We start from the raw sequence: 24,051 nt of genomic DNA on the forward strand, positions 1-24,051 counted from the left end.
CTTTATGAACCATATGCAAAAACTTACCATGTTTTACATTCTTTTTTTTTAATGATAGATATCATTAATTACATCTGCCAAATTCCTCTTTATTCAGTAGCATTTTGTGTTTACTATTAATTTGGTGATAATTCGTATTAAGTTATAAAATCGATCACTATGCCTAATTTTACCAATGAAGGTTATTTAAATCTCATTCTACTTCATGGAGAATGTAATAAAGTTGTAGATAGAACGATTCGACTGTTCATTGAGAGGTTTCCTGACCGACCCAGATTAGTTGAAATAAAGAGGTTTCCGATACAAATTCGAATCAAAATTCACCATCTATTTAGGAACAACCTGTAACTTTTTTCTCTTGCATATTAGGGTAGTAAAATCTAAAACATGGTTTAAGTAACAGTTCCTGAAAATTTCATCTTTTTGGCGTGAAGGGAAAAGAAATAGCTGAAAATTCAAGACGAAAAACAGTTTTTTGTGAATAACTCAGAAAATATTCACTTTAGGGCGAGGGTGTGATGCATACACTCACATTATTTTTTAACGTAGATTCAATATCTGCCATAAAAAAATGGGGTTCTAATTTGAAAAAATTGATTTTTCACGATTTTGTCATCCCTAACTTTGAAAGCGATTTTTTCACCCCCTGTATCATGAATCGCGATTTCGATTTTTAAAGTGGATACATCAATCTTACATCTTGAAAAATCCCAAAAATGAAAATTTTCCATTCAAAAACCTCGAAGTTATTCTTGTTTCAGCGGAGCTCTATTTTCGAATTTTCCCGCTCAGAGAGAATTTTCCCACCAAAACTGAAAAATGTTACATCAAAATAACTTGAAATTTTCTAAGGAATCTATTTCTGCAATAAAAAAATGGTGTTCTTATTTGGAAAACGGAAGTTGACGTCATTTCCAGAAAAACCGGAGGTGCGCATGCCTTGAAAATATTTTAGATTTCATCAGCATCGTGAAATACTTATAAGTGCTGAATTTCATGAAAATACGTTCAGTAGTTTCCCGTATAAATATGGGTGAGGTTCCTCGTGAAAGACCCTGTATAAGGTGTAGCTAACATCATTCATCAATAGCTCAGCTGTGTTCTGCATACATTCTAAATAAATTAACCCAAAGGAATTATTGTTGAAAATAATTAGAGGTTATTGATAAATCTTTTTATTGGGCTATCAAAAGAGGCAACCCTTTATAGTAACAACTCAATAATATTGTTCCATAGAGGCAAAAATAAAATAAACAAAATAAATAATAAAATGTTATTCGGCATTTACAATCATTTCTATTTAGTAAGCAATAGTTGGACATTGCACAAAAATGGAACTAAATCAGAGAGAAAGGAAAGTACTATTGTGAATTGTTTTTGTTGTGATTCCGTAACTATTGTTCACTGTTTAGACCCATCGAAAAATAAATGCTAAGAAAATTCGAATTCTCAAATATAAATTGCATAATAATTTCAATTGTTATAAATTTCTTAAGACCCTAAAGTATGAAAATATTTCACTTTTTTCACTTATCCCTTACTATATCAACACTTTGGTTTTCCAACAGTAGTTGAAACTCGTTGGTTTATTATTTATTCTTTATCAGCATGTGTCTTCGTGATACCCTTCCACAAAACATGCCCACTACGAAAATGGATCCAATCATCATAAAAATGACTAAATAAAAATAATGCTTCGAAGGGGAAGTCACAACTTGGTAGTAAAGTTGATGAAGATTTTCAGGTGGAGCAACCTGAAAATGATATTGATGCATAAATTAGTATAAAACACAAAATAACAAACTCTTGTAAACAAATTGGCCAGGGTTTTTTTCTGTTATAATTACCTGAGCTGCATTTTCATACATTTCCAATCTTTTGGACAACATATCCCGGCAATCTGTAGATAATTTCTTCGGAGAGTTCTCTTTCAATGTCTTCAAACATCTTATATCTGAAAAGTAAAACGATTCTTAATATGAAGTTCAAATTCACAAGTTCAATTATATGCTTTACAGTATGTAGATATATGGCTATATAGCAGCAAGCTTCCCATATTCTTGAGTATAATACTGACGCAATCCCTGGTTATGCCTTTCATGTCAATTTAGAGGCCTAATTTCGAATATGGCCTTGTATATCGCCGAGAATTTCAGAGCGGTTACTAGAGGTTTTCAATGTTTCGGGTAACCTGCTTCGTATTTAAGGACCGCTTGACACTTGTCAATGGTCAACTAAATTTTTCATTGACAGAATTTTGGAGGTTATAAATGGTTGATCCTTTTTTAATTTGTAAATAACTAATAGTTATTAATGGCTCTGAAGGGTATTTGTTTCATAATTAAAATTATAAAGTTTTTGAGTGTTAAAAGTTATGGAAAATATTCATAAACAATAATCTGAAAATTAAAATGACAACTACCAACCCGAGTGGGCGTGGTTACCGAACTTAACCAGAATAAAAGTTCGGTTGTTCCGCTGACAGATAACTTACCGAATTTTGAGGAATTTGACATATACGGGCCACCAACTTACTAACTATAGTAACCAAGGTGATATACGGACCATACCCTTCATGTCTTTTTCTGAGCTGAATGATAAAACAAGAATTGAAATTATAAAACGCATTACTTATAACTTACTCCTTCCTCATTTCAATTTTCACGTCAAAGAGATAAAAAATGTGTTGATCAACTTGTAATTTGACATTTCCAGGAGAAAAGTTTTGTTGAATTCATACCTGACACAGGCTTCAAAAACAGGCCTGAAGGCATGTGTATTTCAAGCACGAACCGTCTCGCTCAGAAGTAAACACCAAAAAGATATAGTGTATTAAAAGGTTTATCATGTTTACAAAAACTAATTTCTAAAAGATATACTCACGCCGGCCGTTCCCTTGAGGAATTTCACCACAAAATTTGATCAAATCTACTGAACACGCCTGTTGCAACGGCGGATCCACTTGGATATCAGCTTGAGATTCTTCTATCATATTCGCAACTTCATTCTGACACATTGGTGTTGGTATTTTTTTAGCTATAAGTGCTTTCTTCAAGCATTCTTCGATATTATCGTGTTCACCCAATATGCACACTGTATCCAATTCTGTTTTGCAGACTGCTCTCAGAAGTGGATTGAGGTTGATATCTAGAGCCTTGAAATTGGTGAAAGTTTTTAGTCTGATTGGAATACAATCATGTTTGATTCATCAGAAATTTAAATACAGCATTTGTCTAACAGAGGCATAGGAAAGTCTGGATAGAAAAACATAAAACTTAAAACATAGTTTACCCTATATTTTTAAAATGTAGGATGGAGATATCAGAATTAGAGATCATCAGAAAAAGGAAGAATAATAGTAATAATATAATATTAATAGTAATAATAATGATCATTCTTTTAGGGTCTAACACTTTTAATATCCATGAATGGAACGAAGAGCATCCTAAGAACAGTGGAGATGAAAATTCTGAAAAACATTAAGATCTATTTGTAAAGTGAAAGATATAGTGAGATGGGAAAGAGAAGAAGAAATTGGCGAGACCACGTAAAACGAATGGACTAGCGTACATTGGTAAGGGTGGAAAACCAGCAGGCCGAAATACATTAGGAAGACCACACAAAAGATGAAAAGATAGTTGGAGTTCTATCTTCCAGGAAGCCGGACCTTAAAGTGGTAGCAACAAACAGACCTTAACATCTACTAGAAGAAGAAGAAGACTTTTAATCGCCCTGATAATTCTGAAACTCATGTACAGTCCATTCAGGAATTATTGACATCCCGGGTGGCTGTGGAAAATCGAAATTAAGTTGGTACTGGCGCATTCAGTAACATTTTGAATTGCAGATTTCGGGTTGGCATTGGAAATGTCATTGACAGGAGGTTAGATTGTTCAGTTTGTTTGTGTTTTGGTTTTGTTCCAAGAAATTTTGAAACTGAAAAGTTGTATCAATTTCAAACACACATTGATCAATTTATTCGAATCTTTCTAACAGTACTGTTTTAAAAAATAAGGCAAGTCATTACAGCCTGGATTATTAGTGGAAGAAAACCTATGCAATACGATTTCACCTTCGAAGAATCATTGAATGATTGTTATATCAGTCTGGATAAAATTTGACTAAAAGGCATCTGGATTTTAATAAGTCAAAGACAACATTACATAAAATTAATTGGTTACAAGTTCAAAACAGTTAATAAAAAGAAAATTCTTAATGATATACAGAAAAATATAATAAGTTGAGTACGATTTCATGGTGAATACAGAGAATAATTGCAGCAAAATGTGAAATTCATTTATCTGGAGGAAACTTGAATATTTGAAAATGGCAGTCTTATTCAACAGTGAACTCTAGTAAGAAAACAAAAAGTTTTTCAAGTATATTCAAGGGTAAAAGTAGAAGGAGCACTATTTATAATGCTCGATTGATGGATTTTTACCTGGATGTTTTGTTTTGGCAGTGGTGATCATGAGGATTATATAAATCTATGAAGGGAGAATTATTTTATAATTTGGTTGCCAAATTAATATCTTTTCAGCAGATATTTGGAATAATGTGTTCTCAAATGATGAATTTCAAAAATTCATGGAGCATGACTGAAGTTATATTATCAAGCTATATGAAAAAGATCTGTAAACGAAGTCTTGGCATTGCATATATAGTTTATTTCTTTTCTATTTTGAAATTAAGTATTGTTATACCTGATTTTTATTCTTCAATGAGTAATCCATATATCTAATAAACTTTAATTGCTTTATAGAATTTTTACTGAGTATTCAATTGAAAAATATATTCAGAAGAGTAAATTTAAGAATTTCTTTACCTTTCAACCACTTAATGATAATAAAAGAATGCAATAAAATTTCAAAATGATTCATGTAATTTAATTGTAAATAGTATAAAAACATTTCAATAAAAAAAAGAAAACTTGAGTGTACAAATAGTATCTATATTTTTCATACAAGTTTATCAATCATTCATGTCATGAACAGTTTCAATAAATAGTGACTTTAGAAAGTAATTTACACATCGACTGATAAATTGGTTCCAATTTTGAAAGTTACAGTACAACTGTGATGTTAAAAATCTTCATATACTAAATGGATTATTTGAATTTTATTTCTGTCTTATTATGATATTGCTCTTTCATTCACTTAGCTACACTATTTAAATTTATCAACCAGTTTTTTCTGTTTTCTTCACCAGTTTAGACACCACAGTTAAAATGATCCATATGAGTTATATGATTAGAATTTTGCAAGTAGGATGGTATCCAGTGCCCATCAAGAATGCAACAATTATTGAAGAGCCTTTGGTGAAAAGGAATATGCATATTTAAATGATATTTAATGGGATCATCCATTGGTGATTCTTTAAGGAATTGATATCTCTTCATTGGATTTCCTTGAAATGTGATATCATTCCAATATATTCACATTATAGAACCTGAATTCCATTTTATAAAATCATGACTGTATGCGCCCCTTCGTAATTTAGAAAATTTGGGATCTTTGGAATAGAAAAATTATGAAAATAATATAAACTGATTATTTCTATGATGGATCATAGCAATTTTTAGTGATATTTTTGTAACTAGAAATAAAGCCGCGACTAGACGTTCATGGCCTACTTCGATGTCAATAATTCCTGAATGGACTGTATGTAATCCTTTTCAGTGTAATTGTTGCATAACCTAGACAGTTGAACATATTAACTGATGTTCTTGAAATTGCTTTTTATATTACCCAACAGAATAATAAACTTGTTTCATTTACATACTTGTTCTCTCAGAATATGAGCCATCTCCTTTTCGCATTTTTCCGAGAGTTTGAATTCCTTGAATGCTTTCTTGAGACAATCCATTGTGTTATTATAAAAGCCTGCATCATGTTTCACAACTTTCTTACATAACTTATTCATATCTGTTTTACAATGTTCTTGGAGAGATGGATTCAGGTTATAATTAGTATCTTGCTCAACCATTCTGTGTAGAACGATGATACGGCACTTCTTATTAAAGCCTGGTTCGTCTTTATTTTTCTAAAAAAGAAAATACTATTATACCATAAAGATGCATCTTTAAATAGTTTATGTAGGCTATGATTAAAATAGAATTTGCCATTTTCTTTGATGAAGAGTGTTTTACTAGAAAACTATAGGACCCAAATAGAAAATTACAAGCTTTTCAATTTAAAACCTTATAATGCGTCATATAAATTTCAAATATTAAATTTGACTATTTTATTACATGCTTTTAAATGAGGATATATCTAAATATCTTTATTTCGGTTGCACAATATTATTGAATAACAATTTCTGGTAGATATATTAATGAAATCAGGTATTTACTTTCAAACATTCAAGAACATTGTCCTTGTCATGATGTGGACAGAAGATATTTATGGTATCGGCACACATAGTCATCAATGCATAATCGACAGAATTATCTGAAATTTCTTGTTTCTTAATTTTAAACACTTCCTTCTCACATTTTTCTGATAGTCTTTTGAAGACTGACTGTAGACATTCTAATACCTAAAACAAAACAAAAAATCATAGGGAAAAGTATTATAGAGTAATATCAGTCAATGAGTTCTGAAGTTATTTATTGTCTAATCAAAAGATGCTGAATAGGAGGTTACAAAAATTGTTTGCGAGGGTATTTAACCACAGGCGAGAAAAAAAAAAAGAACTTTTTTTTCTGATTATACACCACTGCTGAAATTTCATTATTGCTAAAAAAAAACTCAAAAGAAATATGGACCTAATATAACCTGCACTTTGGCTTGAGAGTCAGCAATAACTTTCATTTCATCTTGATTGCATGGTATAAAAATAAAATTTTAATTCTTCTGTTTTCTTCTTCGCCTGTATGTGTATACAGATAACGAAGCTACCTTGAGCCAGTTCCTCATTTGATATTTAGGAATTTAATAATATGAAAGGTACTTAATTTACATTCACTTTTTCAACTTCAATAGATAAAAAGTTGAAATATCAACTTAAACAAAATTATTTTTGAAAAACTATTCAAAGTGATATTTTTATATCTCATAAATAGAGGTTCCTTAATTTTAAAGTTCCACCACAAAGCTTCCTTTCATCAATTCATAAATTAAGAAAATATAAATAACGACCGTTAACAAACATGTAAAATAGTGGCAAATACTAAATTGTAGCATGATAAGCGCCACAACTACAGTTCTTAGTTTTCTTTCCCGATATGTAAAAAGAGAGAAGATCTTGACAAAATTACATAATAGAATGAAGGATATTATATAAGTTATTTGGATGCTCAATGGATCTTTATCACTGAAAAAATTAGATATACTTATCAAATATATGTCATGTTACCAAAACAACACTGCACCATGATTGTATTCATCTTACGTTAAACACATGATAAAAATCAACTCTACAGAATTTATGAAATTTCATAAAAAAATATGATTTGAAAATTCTAACCTGCGCATTTCCATGTTCAATTTTGGGGCAGAAAGTTTGAATATCTTGTTCACAAGCAGCCTTCAACTTTGGAGTGAAATCAATATTTTCCCTCTGCTGAAATAATTGGGCTTTTACTTGTTGTCTACATTCTTTAGGTATTACACTCCTTTCTCCTTTTATGGTATCATTTGTGATTTTTTCGCTCAAACACCGTATCACATCAACAAAAGATTTTGGATTTGGACAAAATCTCATGGCATGCTTTTTGCAAGCAGCCTTGAACTTGTAAGAATATTTATAGTTTTTCAAAGAAATTATTTGGAAATGTTCTATACTAGCTCTACAGGCAGGTTTTTCTTTGATTACAGGATCATTTTTATGGGCTATAAGACAGTCCATTTTTTCACCTTCATCTCTTTTGAAATCACATAACTGTTTCAATTGGTGTCTACAATGACTCATAATATAATGGTTCAATTCTACATTCCTGCCTTCAATTTCGGTGAACATTTCGACTGCTTTTTGGCATCTTTCAGAAAGATTATCCAAATTTTTCTGCAAACACATCATTTCCTCTCCTTTTTTAGTTTTATCATAGCAAAATTCTGATAAATCTTCCAAGCAGGGTTCTTCTATTTCTGGGTATAAATCTACACTCTGTGCCCTTTGTCTCATAACTCTTTTAACTTCTTGCAGACAATTTCTACTCAATTGGAGATGTTGGTTATCTTCAAGATAAGCATATCTGAAAAAAATTAATGATTATAGACATATAATAGAGAAAGACCACTGATATCGGTGTACTGTAACAAGGAGAGAAGAGTTAATGGGAAAACATTGGTTTCGAGAATTGATTATGTGCGTGTTTTCTCATGGTAATAATTGATTCTTAAATGATTTACTAAGTACGTAAATAATGGTTTTAACGTAATCACCTTCCTCGGTGGCTTAGTGGTAGAGTGCTGGACAAGCGATTCGGAGGTGCGGGTTCAAGTCCCGCTCGAAGAGGTACTTTTTCCAGAATTGAAAAATTGTTTGATAGCCATGAAATGGTTTCAAATGGATTTACTTAGTGTTTGTTGTAATTCTTGTGCTAATTTCACAACTAATTAACAATATCAAATATGCCTGCTTCAAGTGTAGCTTATAATTGTTTTGTTAGATCTAAAAAAGGGTTGGACGTGAATTGTCATGGGTAAGCAGAGATTATCGTTTATTTTCTTGAAAAATTTACAGGTTTCTGAAAATGAAGTGCTGAGACAAATGGGTGATGTAATAATGAGGAAAAACTTAAAAACTTCTGCCACAGCCGTAAAATGTATTGTAATCACTTTAAAACAGAGGACTATTACATCAATCCCTATGAAGCGAAAGTTTCGCAGGAAGGAGCCATAAAATTATGATATTCAGTACATGTGTTACTACAATGATAATTAATACTATACAGCAAATGCCCACCCTTCATAGATCTGAAGTTATGATAAAGGGAAAATAATAAACCCTTGTATAAAATTCGCCGCACTTCTTTACACCTCCAGAGTAAAGGAAGATGTATACTATTGCAACGTAAACCTGAAATATCCTCCTTTGATACAAAAAGTACCACTTTCTTAACCAATAACACTCAATATTTTCTCAGTCTATTTCTCAAAAATATTTGGGCTATTTTTCTACAGAAAACATATATAAAATTTTAAGAATTTCATAAATGTTCTTTTGTAAGTATTATTTATCCCAAATTTTGGATTCGCTAAAGTTTAGTTACACTTGTAGCTACATGATATAAAATATAAATTCAATCATCTTAAATATTTTTTATATACTGAACTTTCTGAAAACTCTGGAGTAGAAAATGAAAAAATATCTTCTTTCAGATAGGACTCAATGAAATTCATGAAAATCTGTCACATACAGTTCCTAAATGTGATCCATTTAGCTATTTCGATACTCTTCCCATCCAAAAACTCAATATTTCTAAAAAAAAAAATTAAAAAACGCGTTATTCCTATAGCTAATTCGTATCTTTTGCCATTAATTATTATCCTTCACAACAGCTCTCTGAAAAGCATTGTAGAAGTCACATAAGAGCCAGTCCATGTCATTATACAGGGTGATTCACCGGGATGGCCTATTAGACGTTTATGGAAAACTAATCATAAGTTATCCAAGTTTTTTCTGTTTTCAGGAAGTCACAGACTACTCCACACAGTGAGGATTGCGGTTTTTCCCCATTTAAGTTTCTTCCTCAATAACTCTTGAACTTGAACTATTCATTTTAGTTATACGGTTTGCCTAAGTAACCCCCACTATTTTTGTACATAGAATCTACTGAAATAATGAAAAATATAGGTTCTAATTTGAAAATCTTGATTTTCGATGAATTTGAGTTGTCCTAGTTCATGATCTTTTTATGAACACCTTGTGCATTTTTGGTCTAAACCGCAGTCTTATAATATAATAATAATAGTATTTGCAGAATCAAAAAAGAAAAAATTTTGCGAAATTGTAATTTACGTAACAAGTCCGGAAAATATGGTTTTTTTGGACGAATAGACAAAATTCCAGGACTCGCTTACGCTCGTCCTGGAAGTCTGTGAGTCCAAAAAAACCATTTTCGGGCGTGTTGCGTACAATATTTTTTCGGCAACCATGTAAAATAACACTGTCGCTGCTGCTTTCCATATTTTATTGCGATTGCGATCAAAAAACATGCAAAGTTTTGACAACTAATTTCATATGAACTGTCAGGCGATATCTCGGTTGCTATGGATTCTATGATTCTTTTCCGGCCTAGTCCGGGAAGTACGTACTTTCAGGACTAGGCCGGGAAATGCTACTTTCTCAGAGGAGAAGCAACCGTCCGGGAAGTGCTCACTTCCCGGACGGTTGCCGAAAAAAAGCTTTTTCTGCCGAAAAATTCAACTAAATGTGAATTCCCTTCGCCACCATTAACTCATGAACCATTGGGTTTTTACCCAATGTATGGCATATTGCCGAAATTGCTATCTTATGATGCAATAATAAACTGGGTGTGCTATTTGATTTGAACTGAGGAAGTAGTAGTCTGTTTCAGGTTTAATCGGAAGTTGTAGAGATCTGAAAATATTTTAGGGAGAAAGATCATTGTCTCAAACCCCAATATGCAAATTTTCAGCTCAAAATTATGATTATTTTTTCATAAACGTCTAATAGGCCATCTTGGTGAATTACCCTCTATGTATGTCTATGTGATTATCAAGATTAAATTATTCCTGTGTTCAATTGCAATTCATTTTCGGTTCTACAATAGATTTCAATGCCAATCAACAAGTTAATTGGTAAATCAACCCACAGTTAGTGAATCATCAATAGATTTACATACTATCCCTGTTATGTTAAAATTACATTATAATGGTATATTACCTGTAGAGACATGGTAGGACTTGGCTGTCAAGTGAAGGATTAATCTCATTAGCCCATGATCGACTAGCATGACAAATGTTGATGGCATGATCTTTACATGCCCTATAGAGTTGAGGATCTAGCTTAAAATCTCTTGAGACAAAATACTGAATTTGCATCAAAGCATCTTCGCAAGTATCTAACATATGTTCATCACCGATATTGTCCATAAGACATGACATAACCCTGGCATCGCCGCCTTTAATATCTCTACAAAGAGTTTGTACTACTGGAAAACAAGCTTGGTATAAAACAGGATCAACTCTCCAATCTTCACCTGCATCTGTTTCTCTAACCAATTGCTCCAACTGTAAAAAAAAATTATATCTAAATTCATTACTTATCTGAAATTCACGAAATACTATATTGGAGTTTTTTAAAAACAACATTTATTTAATTAACAACAAAAATAAATATATTGTGTTTGCGATCATACAAAACAAAGCAATAAAAATATAGAGAAAGATCCCTGGGCCAAAAGATGTCACTTATATTCTTATCAACAAAATTTTAGCATCAGACAGTATTTTTTTATATTGTGAAGGACTCGATTCTTGCTAATTTGAATTGTAGGCCGAATTAGAGATATCAGGCGTTAGAAGTACATTTATTGTGTTAATTTCTCTTGAATTCTGTCTGATAATTTTTATGTATATAGCACACAATTTAATCAAAATTTGCTAATCTGTATCAACATAGGACAAATTTCATATAAAATAACTTATCCTGGCTTAGGAAAAAATACCTGATATCTCTAAATTAGCCCATTAGCCAAACACTACACATTTTGTTAATAAGAAAATAAGTAACATATGGCTGCCTTTGGATCATGGACTAATAGTTTTTCAGAAAAATAGGACTGCTAAACAATGCTTCAATATGGAAGTATCAATGAAGTAGTTATTTTAATACATAGTAAAAGTAATCTTCAAACTTTTAAAAATAATTTACTACCTCACATTCAACTTCAACAAAGTCACAAAGCTCCCACCACCAATTTAATTGATGATCTACAGCCACATTTCAGAACTAAATATTAATAGGGTGTTAAGAACATTCATATTAGAGAAATTGAACAAAAAATTACTAATAATAATACTATTGTAACTCCTACATACAGCTCTAACACAGGTATTTGAAATTTTCCTCTTGGTGTGCTTAGATATTCTAGCATTTTCCATTAGACAATGAATAGTTTTTCCTCCAATTTCCACTCCAAAACATAATGTTTTTATTTCCAACTTACAGTCAGTTACAATTTCAGGAGAGAGCCTATAATCTGCCATCAGCATTTTTCGATGCTCCAACATTTCTTTTTCACAATCGTGATCTAACTTACTTCCATTTTTGTGAACACCCTCTAAGCACAAAAGTATTTGAGCTAAACGAATTGTTTTGTCATTTGACGTTTGTTTACGACAATGGGTCCTCCTTATATCTTCTCTACAAGCCCTCATCAAGCCTTTGCTTATTTTGTAATCTTGGGAAATTAATTTTTGTCTTCTAAATAAGTTTGCAATACACAAAGATGATAATTTAGCCTGATCTACTTGCATTAAACATTGAAAAACTCTCCCACCTCCAGCTATGAATTGAGAGCAATACCTCAAATGATCCTCTTTGCAAGCTATATATAATTCATGATCCATTTTAATATTAGTTGCTTGTATTTCAGCAAGGTTGAGCACTTCTTTTTTACAGGAATTACTGATATTTTGAATATTCATCTGAAGACATACAACTGTTTGTGCTTGGGATAAACTGTAAGTATCTATTCGACCACATCTAAGTTTTTGAATATCTTCTGTACACTCGTTTATAAAAGAAGGAATTAGACGAAAATCTTGAAATACTATATTTTCTAAGTGGCCAACAGCTTTGAAACAGTCATCTTCATGAATATTTTCTTTGTTATCCACAACACATTTTAAATAAAAACTATCTTCTTTCAACTTACAATTCAACTGAGAAAAATCATTTCTACAATGAGGTTCTAATAATTTGAATACATTATCATTTGAAATAAGTTCTCTTTCTCGATCCCATATTAAATGCTGGCACTCTAGAGTTAAATTTGCTAACTGAACTGGGCTCAAATTTTGTACACATTCTAGAGTCCCTATATCACTAAAGGGACCTTGGTCAATATTATTACTATCACAATATTTCACCAATTGAGAGCAGACTGGTTCTTCCAAAATGAGCTTTCTCTCTTTTTGACTTGGCAATTTTCCAAGTGATGTGGTTATACATAATATGAAAGTGAGAGTTGAAAAAATCATGGCTAGAGTTTCAATTTATCAGATATATTCTTAAATGGACATCAAGAATTTTTCTGGCATCACATTGCACAAACTGAAACTGCAGTCGAACACATCAACACAGAAATTTCATATTTTACTATGCTGTTCTCATGTAATTCCTTTTGGAAGATTATTTTAACTCCTTGACTAATTGTTTTTCCTATTCAATATTCACTATTAGGAGCCGGCGTAAACAAATGAGATATAGGGCACTTCAGCCTGCCGTCAGTTAGCAGCTGTCAACAATGCAGTAGTTGCAGGATAACCTCAGAGGATAGGGATAACCAAACTCCAAAGAGCTATTAATCTATAGACCAAAGATTAATCTTTGCTATAGACCTTGCCTTTGAGTATAGAATACCTATTTTTATTTATTACTAGTTATTTTATACTCAAAGATACCGGCAGGTGAGGCAGAGCAGAAGGCAGAACTTGCGAGGAATCATTAACGGTCTACACGTACAGGATAACACTTGTCTTGTAAAACAGACACACACACCTTTTAAATACATTATTGTGATAATATTTGTTAGAATATTCACCGATTTAATTAATGTTTTCTCATACATTGCACAACAAAGCAACTTTTCCTTTCTAATCAGGAAATAATTTAATTGAATGCTACTTAGAAAATTCTGAAGTCTGAACTAGCCGTGTTCTAGGAGGTTTTTTCACCTGATGTTTCGTTTGCAACTAGACATAGTCAGGGGTTTCTAAGAATCTAAGTTGTAAATTCTTCACTAAAAGCTAAGAGGTTACTCCGAACCGATTGTTGTTGGATGGTATGGCAACTATACTTTCTTTTGTTTTGCAAGAGCTCCACGCATTCGTTTGGGATGGTAGTACGAACAGCCATGATGTAAGATTCTTTATGATGAAAGCCCACAGCCCCACAACCCACATCCAAAAATATTGGGCACTAAATGAATAAGCTGATTGCTGAATATGAGAAAAAGAAAATTAAGATTATTCTGTGAGCAATGAATAACCATAACCTCATTGAAAAAAATAATTTTGTTCGTGTTCAAATAAGTCATTTTGAAAATTTGGTAGAACAAGAACTTCTCTAACTTCTCTATTCATAGACTGTTTTTTTTTTTCAATTTAACTCTTATTTAAAAACATGAAACGTAGTCTTACTTTTGTAACAGGGAATGCTAAAAAATTGGAAGAATTGAAACAGATACTTGGATCGTCTTTCCCCATAGATATTATAAGCTCTAAGATTGATTTACCGGAGTTACAAGGAGAGATAGATGAAATTTGTAAAAAAAAATGTTTGGAAGCTAGTTCAATGGTGAAAGGTCCAGTAATTGTAGAAGATACGTGTCTCTGTTTCAATGCTCTCAAAGGATTACCTGGTCCATATATTAAATGGTTTTTAGGTAACCTAGGACCAGAAGGGTTATTTCGACTTCTTGCAGGTTTTGACGACAAAACTGCACAAGCTATATGTACTTTTGCATATCATTCAGGTAAAACATCAATATAAACTAACTCGTTCAAGATGCATTCGATTATATTATTCAGGTAATGCACTTGAAGAAGTTGTATTATTCAAAGGAATTACTGATGGTACGATTGTAAATCCAAGGGGGTCTAGAGAGTTTGGATGGGATCCTTGTTTTCAACCTGAAGGCTTTAACCAAACTTATGCTGAAATGCCAAAAGAAGAGAAAAATAAAATATCTCACAGATTTAAGGCTTTAGATTTACTTAGAAATTATTTCACCAAAGAATCAAATGTAATTAAAATCTGAAATACATGAAATATAATTAGAGAAGTGTGAGTTTCTTCAAATGAAAAAGCACAACATTTTTTGATGCTATCCCTGAAAAAATCATCATTGCAAAATTAAATTTTTGAAAGAATTAAATCTTTAGAAATTGACATGTCCTCAATATTTTTATTATAGTTAACTATAATATTCTAGGTATATTATCATCAGAGTAGGTATCAGAGGAAAACAGAGCAGACACATAACCATGTGGCTTACAAATAAATTTCTTGTATATACAGTATGTTTGTCAATGTAGTTGTTAATTTCAAACAAGCTTAGTACAGCCCGTACGTGGATGGAATGTATCCATTCATATGTTTTGTTAGTGAAATGGAATAACCTAATTTATTCATACGAAGGAATATTTAGTTGTATCAAAAAATAATGATTTGATTCAATTGATTACTATAAAATAAATTATTTTGAACCAATTAATACTGTATATGGTTTTAAAATAGCAATTTTGTGGAAAGATGTTAAACCTAAAGTTCTCACAACAAAAAATTATCTTGCAATTCTTTTCAGAGGAATAATTGATTTCCCTATTCTAATAATGATTTGTTCAGTACAATTAAATTTTCAATTGAGGGTAAAGATAGGCCATTTCAGCATAAAGTTCAGATATTTAGATTTACGAAATATTATTAAAAAATCATATAAAATAAATCATATTTATTAACCTCAAAAATATATACTTTTTCTTTTACATTAATTGTCATATGTATTCGTATACATCGATGTTTTTGATTGTGGTTATCAGAAATAGATAAAAATATATGAAGAACTGGACTGCCGAAGGTGAAGCTCGTAATAATTATGACGGCCATATTATCGGTAGGGTAAATGATTATAATAATAAACAGACTTTATTCAACAAATGTACATACATTTGCCCTGAAAAGGTGAATTGTAGATGTAAGGTAAAAGAACCAGTGATCTAGTATTCGTCCCAATTACACAATTTTCCGTTTTATTAAATATCTAGAGACATCTAGCTTTTAAGTGATTAATTATGCTTAAAATTCAAAATGTGATTATTTTGTGTTATCTACTTTAGTTACAATAATGTGGGTAACACTGTTGTTTTAACAGGGTTGAAAAAGTCGAGTTTCAGAAAGTACCGGTTTACAGTGTTTGCTAAGCAATTCTGTTAAGGTAGGTGGTAACATTATTATTGCTACTATAGATTCCCAATACCGTAAAATGAAGTTTTTATTGATTATTTCGGGAATAAAGTAACAAATAACGTTATTGCTAATGAAATTCGGAAGTAAACTACCGAAAAACATAGTAATTCTAGTGTGACGAACACAGGTACATTACAGATAGAATATGTCTTAGTAACCGTCGAAATTGACGAATACTGGGACATTTATCGTTAAGATCAAAGTTGCATAAAACAACTTTGTTCAAACACAATGACTTAGCTCTTATTCGTATAATTATGCTGAAATTCCAAAGTTTACGAGGATCAGTAATCGTCATAGTGTTTTATGAAAGACTTGTCGAATTGAAAAGCTTAAAATCTTATGACGATTATAGGGACTTATACCTGACGAACTCTGATTTTTTTCAGATATACGCAACAAAAATTCAATCAAAGCGGTTCAGATATTCGGAAAATGATATGCATAAAGCTCTTTTGGCTGTTGAAAATGGAATGTCTATCTATTCAGCCGCGAAGGCTTTCAAAGTACCAAGAATGACATTATCAGACAAATTAAGAGGAAAAACACCCATTATAAGAAAAATGGGACCTCCTTCCATTTTATCCAGCGAAGAGGAAATGTTATTGGAAAAATGGATCCTTCATCTAGCATCTGTTCGTTTTCCAGTAACTAAAGAACAACTTCTAGATAGCGTTCAAATATTATCAAAACAATTAGGAAAGCAAGACAAATTTCCAAATGGCAGAACCCAACTTGGAAAAACAGGAAAATCGAGAGGAAAGTGATTTTTCTGCAACACTATACAACCAGCCTTCACAAGAAAAATTAAGGAAACTACCAACATGCGAGCCACCACCATCAGAAGCCGTTATAAAAGAATCTACAATAATGGAAGAATTTCCAACACCTTTTAAAAAAACTTTATATTGGCCTTCCACATCTACCACAAGTTCGAATCCTCAAAGAAAAAAAATAAAGAAAAGGTGCCTGCCGTGGCAACTTCCATGGAATGGCACAGTATTATTCCAAGAAAGAACAGGAAAAAGAAGACAAAATTAGAAAAATTGAAAAAAAAAAGAGAAGAAAGTGCAAACAAAAAACACGAGAAGAAAATAGCAGGAAAAAAGAAGCTGTGTAAGGATACGAAGAGAAAAACAAATGTTTCCTTAAGATGATATTGCAAAATATGTGAAGGGGAACCTGAGAAAGATATGATACAATGTTTATCCTGCAAATGTTGGATCCATGAAATATGCGCTGGAGTTTCTAAGAGTCCTAAGAAGTTTAATTGTTCACTTTGCAAATAAAGAAAAATTAGAATAAAACGTTTTTGCGATGATTGTCTGTTTTTCATATAGTTTATTGATTCAATTTCCTTATCCTTTCTGACTGACGGTCATTCCGACATTGCTGTGACGAATACTAGGATAGGTCTAAGTTGGATATGACGATTACCGGGTAAAATCCTATAATTTTATTATTTTAATTATATCTTTGGTTCAAAATAATTTTATTGGATAAAGTTTGTATCTTTCATAAAATGAAGATTCTGAGGAGAATATATCAAAATTTTGAAATCTTTTGGTGATCGCGATGTAGATTTACTAGAAATATCAATCTGTGAATTGGCTTAAACTGACGATAACTGGTGCTTTTACCTTAATGATTATATCATCGTCCCTTATTACCATCTGTGAATTTTGCATTCGTCATCGGTATACACTTACCTGTTGTTTTCGTTTTTTTGTATCATATCCGTCACAAAATTTCAATACTGTTCTTATCGAAGAACTGAAGTGAGTAATTCGCATCGGAAAATTAATTGTCTGGGCTGTGTTGTACAATTTATTGTGCTTCATTCAAATTGCAATTTATTTGTAAAGACATCAGTTTTGATTTGACTATATCTATAGGCTGCTCCTAAATTGGAGGTACAAATGAAAATGTCAGATTTCTCGAATCATTTCAAGTAAAAAAGTCCTATAACATGAGTGTGCAATCGCTTTGTTTTTGAGATACAGGTGTTTTTCTCTCATAGTACCTTCCCTTCACAAGATATTTGACTTCAATTGGCATATACAGGGTGTTTCAAGTTCGACGGCCTATTAGACGTTTCTGGAGAACGGGACCGATTTGAAATCTGAAAATTCGGAATATGACATTGTTCATGATTTCAGCTAAAATATTTTCGAAGTTCCGGCACTTCCGGTTATACAAGAATTAAAACAAATTTAAAAAAAAAAACTCTTTTTTTCATTTTATGTCTTAGATATTATCGAGATTTCCATTTTAAATTACTCTTTCCTAAAGTTATTGCGTTAGTCCTTATAGTTTTCAAAATATTAAGGAAAAACCGAAAAAAACAGAATTTCCATAGTCACTATTAGATACGTGAATTATTTTTACTGTGAAAATCCTATGCGTAGGTATACTCAATTCACTTTCTCAAACTAGAGTAATGAAGGAATATCGTGCATATCTTGAACTTGAGAAATATCATCACAGGGTGTTTCAAAAATTGTGAACAAAATTTGATCATAACTTTCGATTTTCAAATTAGAACCCTATATTTTTGTGATTTCGTTGGATTCTACGGTAAAAAATAAGGGTAGTATCCAAACATGTTTATGCTCTTAAATTCAATAATTCAAGAGTTATTCCAGATTTTATGAATTTATGTTATACGTAGGGTCAATTTTATTCGATATGTTTCCAGACAGACTCGCAATAATACTCTATGACCATAGAAATTTAAATATCTAATTACTTTACATGTGACAGGCATTTTCATTATCAAAGCTTCACAAATTGAATTTTCGATATTCAAATGACAAAATTCTGGATATACTTTTCTCTAATTATGTGGCAAATCAGTTCATTTTCGGCACATCTCGTGGAACAAAATAGACTGGAACGGATTTTTCTATTATCTGTCAAATTTGTGATACAAAAAACTGATCTGCCAACCAACATTTTTCAATGCAAAAATCACTAATAGATATTTATAGAAATTTCCGTTAATTTCAATAAAAAGGCAGTGAATGCGGGAATATAATGTTTAAAGCTCGTACAGAAATATACTTCCGAAATATCTTCTCTTCAATTGGTGGTGAATGTGGATATTTCTGATTGAATGCTCGACAAGTTCTCGAAACAATTCTGTTGCATTCACCGAGGATATAGAATAGTAATAGTAATAATGTTTATTTAATGATTAGTCTACATTCAAAACAAAATACAGTCATTTTACAATGTAAGAAAATATTGAAAGAAAAAAAAAAAAATCGTGACATGAAACAAACAGAAATCAAATTTTCTCGAAGGTGAGCTCCCGGAGGATTAAACCTTGTGTGAGAATTAAAAAAAAAAAAAAAAAAAAAAAAGTACAAGTTTAAAAGTCTTGACGTAATTTCCACGAATTCTCAACAGACGGCAGATTAAAGGTGCAACACGAGTAGACTGACGACTCCAGGACTACTGATTCGGTATGTTATAGGTGTTCTTTATGTCGATTATACTGGCTATGAAGTGTCTTGACTGACTCAGGATCCAACTTTTTATTTTCTTCTTAAATGCAGTCATTATACTAGGAATCTTCAAAACTTGAGGGATACCATTATAAACTCGAGGCGCAAGAAACAGGTGTGATCTCTGACCCCTCGTCCCACATGAGGTCGGCAATAATATGAGCTGTCCTCTATTTCTGGTGTCATGACCATGCTCATTGAAACTTGCAGACATAATGTTCTTCCTCTGGTGAACCGCAAGCGCCAGGAAAAACAACTGCCTCATATCCATTACAGCGGCAATCCTGAAGAGCTCGTCAGTTGGGAATCGATAGGGCTTGTTCAATATGATTTTCAAAATCCACTTTTGTGTTATTTCGAGCTTGTTTAAATGAGTTTTAACAATTCCTCCCCAGCCCAGCAAACCATAAGTCAAATGAGGCTGCACCAACACCAGATATAATGTTCTCAACAATTGGGCATCGCAAAACCTTCTGAGATTTTTAAATTTCTGTATTAGAGTTCTCAATTTCTGGACTATTTTGTTAATTTGTTGTTTCCATCTAAGATGTTTGTCCAACACAACACCCAGGTATTTTACCGTGTCCGCTGAGTGTATCATGCAGTGATCGTCAACCACCAGTGATGTAAAAGTGGGGCAAAATGCGACAGAGTTGCTGAAAGGAACGAAAACAGTTTTTTCCATATTCAGAGTCAAAATTTTAGATCGTAGGTATTTTGATATTAAGTTGAAGTTGAAGAATAGATCCAGAATTTCATTATTTGAATAAAGAGGATTTATATCGTGAAATTATAATCTTCTAGCTTCAATAATGAGTACACCTGTCATTTTGAAATAATTGCATCTTTTAATTTCTCTAATTCTGTGGTTATTCCGTTCATTCTTCCACATCTTGTAGAACAAAATCGTGCGAGAACATATCAGAAACGCACAGTTTTCATGGTTATATTTTATTATTCTATGTTGGTATTCCGAACTTTCCGCCACGGCTTTATCTGTCAATTCATCAATTTGCCTTAAAGAAATCAGTTCTGCCAACCAACATTTTTCAATGAAAAAATCACTAAAATATATTTATGGAAATATTTCATTAATTTCAATGAAAATGCAATGAATTAGAGAAAATAATGTATAATACTCGTACAGAAGGCTCATTCTACCACTCGTTCATTCCAAAACTCGCCACTTCGTGGCTCGTTTTTGAATTTTGAACTCGTGGAAGAATATCAATGCCTTCTGCACTTGTATTATAAATAACTATTCTATCATCATAGAATACTGATTTGAAACGCACTCTAGAAACAGATTGAATGAAATTGACCCTAATACTTATAACATAAATTCATAAGATCTCGAATTAAGAGCATAATCATGTTTGGACACTACCCTTACTTCTCACCGTAGAATCCAACGAAAACACAAAAAAATAGGGTTCTAATTTGAAAATCGAAAGTTATGATCTAATTTTGTTCACAATTTTTGGCACAATATTTGAAACACCCTGTGATGATATTTTTCAAATTCCAGATATGCACGATATTCCAACATCATTCTAGTTTGAGAAAGTGAATTGAGTATACGCATAGGATATTCACAGTAAAAATAATTCACGTAATTGTGACTAAGGAAATTCTCTCTTTTTTACGGTTTTTTCTCAATATTTTGAAAACTATGAGGACTAACGCAATAATTTTAGCGAAGAGTAATTGAGAATGGAAGTCTTGATAATATGTGGGACATAAAATGGAAAAAAATAATTTTTAATTCTTGTATAACCGGAAGTGCTAGAACTTCGAAAATATTTTAGCTGGATAGAGCATCATGAACAATGTCATATTCCGAATTTTCAGGTTTCAAATCGGCCCCGTTCTCCAGAAACGTCTAATAGGCCGTCGAACTTGAAACACCCTGTATATTCCAAAAAACTCTGGTTCAGTACTATATTTTTTCGTTTGTTGAAGTTTTGTCGTATCTGTAATTGATTTCGAGAATAAATTTCAAACAGCTCTCTATAGTAATTTTCAGGAAAATCCAAATTATCCTATGAAGATCCAGTAAGGTAGCTCTGATGAATAGATTAATTATAAGTTTTGGTATTTATTTACCAACTCTTATTGATTTTCTAAGAAGGTAGCGTACTGTTCAGAGAACAGAAGTCGAAAATTTTGATCGCTTGTTCAAATTATCATATTTTTTTCATTAGTTTTTGCACAGGTAAATTTTTGAATCAATAGATATATAAATCCAGTTTTCTGAACATTAATCTGAAGTCAAAACTTCCTGGTCTATGACAAGTCATTAAAACAGAATAAACTTCCAGAAAAATACCATTTTTGGAACAATTTTCTTGAAGGAACGAAAATGCTCATCAAAAAATAAATGCATATTTGAAAGGTTAGGATTTGCCTTTTCGATAGGTATGATATTGAATTTCTTCACCAAATCATTGAAGAAGAAAATCTGAATATAAATGGAAAGGAAACGAAAACATTGGGAACAAAATGTATTTCTGAATCACAAATATAAAAACAATTGAAAAAGCTTAATTATAACTGTGAACTTTATTCTTATATTGATTTAAAAAAATGTTATCTAAACATAACTAATATTGCGATCTATATACATATATACACATAACACACAAAATTGTAGAATCAGAAATATACATATCGAATAATTCAAATAAATTATTTCATAAAAATACCTATAATCTAGAAAAAATAGTATCAATAACTATATTTTCACATGCTGTTGCAAAAATTTCATTTTTTCTTGCTTTATCACTTTCTGTTTATATTCAACAATTTTTCTGATTTTTCTTACTTCATTATTCTCGCTTTCTTCCAACTGGTTGGCCTTCCGTTTATTCGAAGAAGAAGCTTCCTCGGCGATAGTTTCTTGCGGTAGACATTTTTCATATTTATAGTATTCTTTTGTTGGAATGTATCTCAAAATTTCTTTCATGCAATAAAAATTCAGCCTTCCGTTCGAGATCACACTGAGAAATTTTAAAGCATTTTCTTCTTCGTGAAATATTTTCAACCCAGCCTGAAATTTGCTTTTAAGTCTTAGACCGTAAATTGGAAATTCTTGTTCATTGAATGTGATCATGGTTGACCTCAGAATTGGGTTATTGCAGAGTTTGGATATTTGATTTCTATCCGAGGTGAGGATTCTCAAATAAGAACAATCCAATCCGAATATTTTTCGAGACTCCAAATGGTACAATTCTTTTCTACAAGCTACTTCCAAATCAAACAATATATAATTATTACTTGTAGGGTTGAAATCCATTTGGCACTTTCCACTGACATTTAAAAGAACTAGATATTTCAAAACAGTTCGTCTTCTAAAGTGGCAGTCCATTATTACATCAAAGAACGTTTTATTTTGAGAATTAACTATTTTCACGTCAATTCCACTTTCCATTAGTAAATTTAAAAACGGGATGAACTTAAATATATCACAATTGTACATTAATGTGTGCAGAGCTGTATTACCGGATTCGTCTTGTAAGTTGATCTTAGCTCCTCTTTGGATCAGTAATTTGGCACAGGATACTGCTTTACGTTTGTAGTGAAACTTGGCAAGCAGATGCAAAGGTGTGAAACCAAATCTGCCAATTGAATTGATGTCACAACCAATGTCTAATAACATTTTAAACATTTCTAAGTTTATTCTTTTTTCTTGACGACATAGCTTATGAAGTATAGTGTCACCGTTTTCATCCCTCACTTTGAAGTCAGCTCCTACTTCTAGAAGAATTTTTACTTGCTCCATCAGGTTGTCTTCAACTGCGATGAAAAGCGGTGTTTCCAAATTATAGTTCTTCACTTCACAATCGACACCGAGCTTTAAAAGAGATCTTGTGATGTGTGGTTCTGCCATTGCTACTACTATGTGTAAGGGAGTGTTACCATCGCTAAAGAATCGATAATGTTCAATAGATTCATATTTAAGATCGTAGAATTTTTTTAAGAATGGCAGGAACAAAATGATCAAATCCACATCTGAAATAAAATGAGTAAATTAAGTATATCTATGAATCTATGATATTTTTCGTATGATCAATTAATATTTTGTTATAGCTTATAATTGTTAATAGCCATTTTTGTCTAATGGAGAATATAAAAAAGCCTTCAACTAGTGTTGGCATAGGATGCAGAAACACGAGATTAATGATCAATAACAAATATGAAGACTCTTGAAATGATAATTAGTTATACTAAGTGAGAAGATAATAGGGTGATCCGCCGAGATGGCCTATTAAACGTTTATGGAAAACTAATCATAATTTTGACCTGAAAATTTGCAGATTGGGATTTGAGACGAAGATCTTTCTCCCTGAAAATGGTAGCGATGAGGACCCATATTTTTTCG

General features: G+C 31.8%; 3 protein-coding genes and 1 non-coding gene across 4 annotated transcripts; 2 read left to right on the top strand and 2 right to left on the bottom strand.

Moving 5' to 3' along the window:
- Positions 1 to 1,159: 1,159 nt before the first annotated feature.
- LOC123677440 (Golgi apparatus protein 1) lies at positions 1,160 to 13,455 on the bottom strand. The gene is made up of 8 exons (XM_045613948.1): positions 12,009 to 13,455; positions 10,852 to 11,198; positions 7,468 to 8,194; positions 6,352 to 6,537; positions 5,782 to 6,042; positions 2,884 to 3,154; positions 1,848 to 1,954; positions 1,160 to 1,754 (listed from the first exon to the last, which is right to left on the bottom strand). Exons 1-8 carry the CDS (start codon positions 13,170 to 13,172, stop codon positions 1,590 to 1,592), a joined length of 3,228 nt encoding a protein of 1,075 aa, XP_045469904.1. The 5' UTR covers positions 13,173 to 13,455; the 3' UTR covers positions 1,160 to 1,589.
- On the top strand, positions 8,387 to 8,457 carry Trnaa-agc. Its single transcript has one exon. It is a non-coding gene; the product is annotated as a tRNA-Ala (tRNA).
- Positions 13,456 to 14,179: 724 nt separating the features above from the next.
- Positions 14,180 to 14,974, top strand: LOC123677442 (inosine triphosphate pyrophosphatase). The gene is made up of 2 exons (XM_045613951.1): positions 14,180 to 14,668; positions 14,724 to 14,974. Exons 1-2 carry the CDS (start codon positions 14,317 to 14,319, stop codon positions 14,951 to 14,953), a joined length of 582 nt encoding a protein of 193 aa, XP_045469907.1. The 5' UTR covers positions 14,180 to 14,316; the 3' UTR covers positions 14,954 to 14,974.
- Positions 14,975 to 22,167: 7,193 nt separating this feature from the next.
- Positions 22,168 to 23,673, bottom strand: LOC123677441 (ankyrin repeat domain-containing protein 18B-like). The gene has a single exon (XM_045613950.1). The coding sequence runs from the start codon at positions 23,557 to 23,559 to the stop codon at positions 22,405 to 22,407; it is 1,155 nt and encodes a 384-aa protein (XP_045469906.1). The 5' UTR covers positions 23,560 to 23,673; the 3' UTR covers positions 22,168 to 22,404.
- Between the last annotated feature and the right edge of the window lie 378 nt (positions 23,674 to 24,051).

This window comes from Harmonia axyridis, chromosome 4 (genome assembly GCF_914767665.1).
Source record: "Harmonia axyridis chromosome 4, icHarAxyr1.1, whole genome shotgun sequence".
Taxonomy (NCBI): Eukaryota; Metazoa; Arthropoda; class Insecta; order Coleoptera; family Coccinellidae; genus Harmonia; species Harmonia axyridis.

What these genes read in the sequence shown, in the direction of transcription:
- LOC123677440 (XM_045613948.1), bottom strand. Translation starts at nt 13,172, where the DNA reads ATGATTTTTTCAACTCTCACTTTCATATTATGTATAACCACATCACTT. An exon ending in TTGAACATGGAAATGCGCAG is followed by an intron (nt 6,538 to 7,467) that starts GTTAGAATTTTC and finishes GTTTTGTTTTAG; the next exon opens with GTATTAGAATGTCTACAGTC. An exon ending in CTCATATTCTGAGAGAACAA is followed by an intron (nt 3,155 to 5,781) that starts GTATGTAAATGA and finishes ACCAATTTCAAG; the next exon opens with GCTCTAGATATCAACCTCAA.
- LOC123677442 (XM_045613951.1), top strand. Translation starts at nt 14,317, where the DNA reads ATGAAACGTAGTCTTACTTTTGTAACAGGGAATGCTAAAAAATTGGAA. An exon ending in TACTTTTGCATATCATTCAG is followed by an intron (nt 14,669 to 14,723) that starts GTAAAACATCAA and finishes TATATTATTCAG; the next exon opens with GTAATGCACTTGAAGAAGTT.
- LOC123677441 (XM_045613950.1), bottom strand. Translation starts at nt 23,559, where the DNA reads ATGGCAGAACCACACATCACAAGATCTCTTTTAAAGCTCGGTGTCGAT.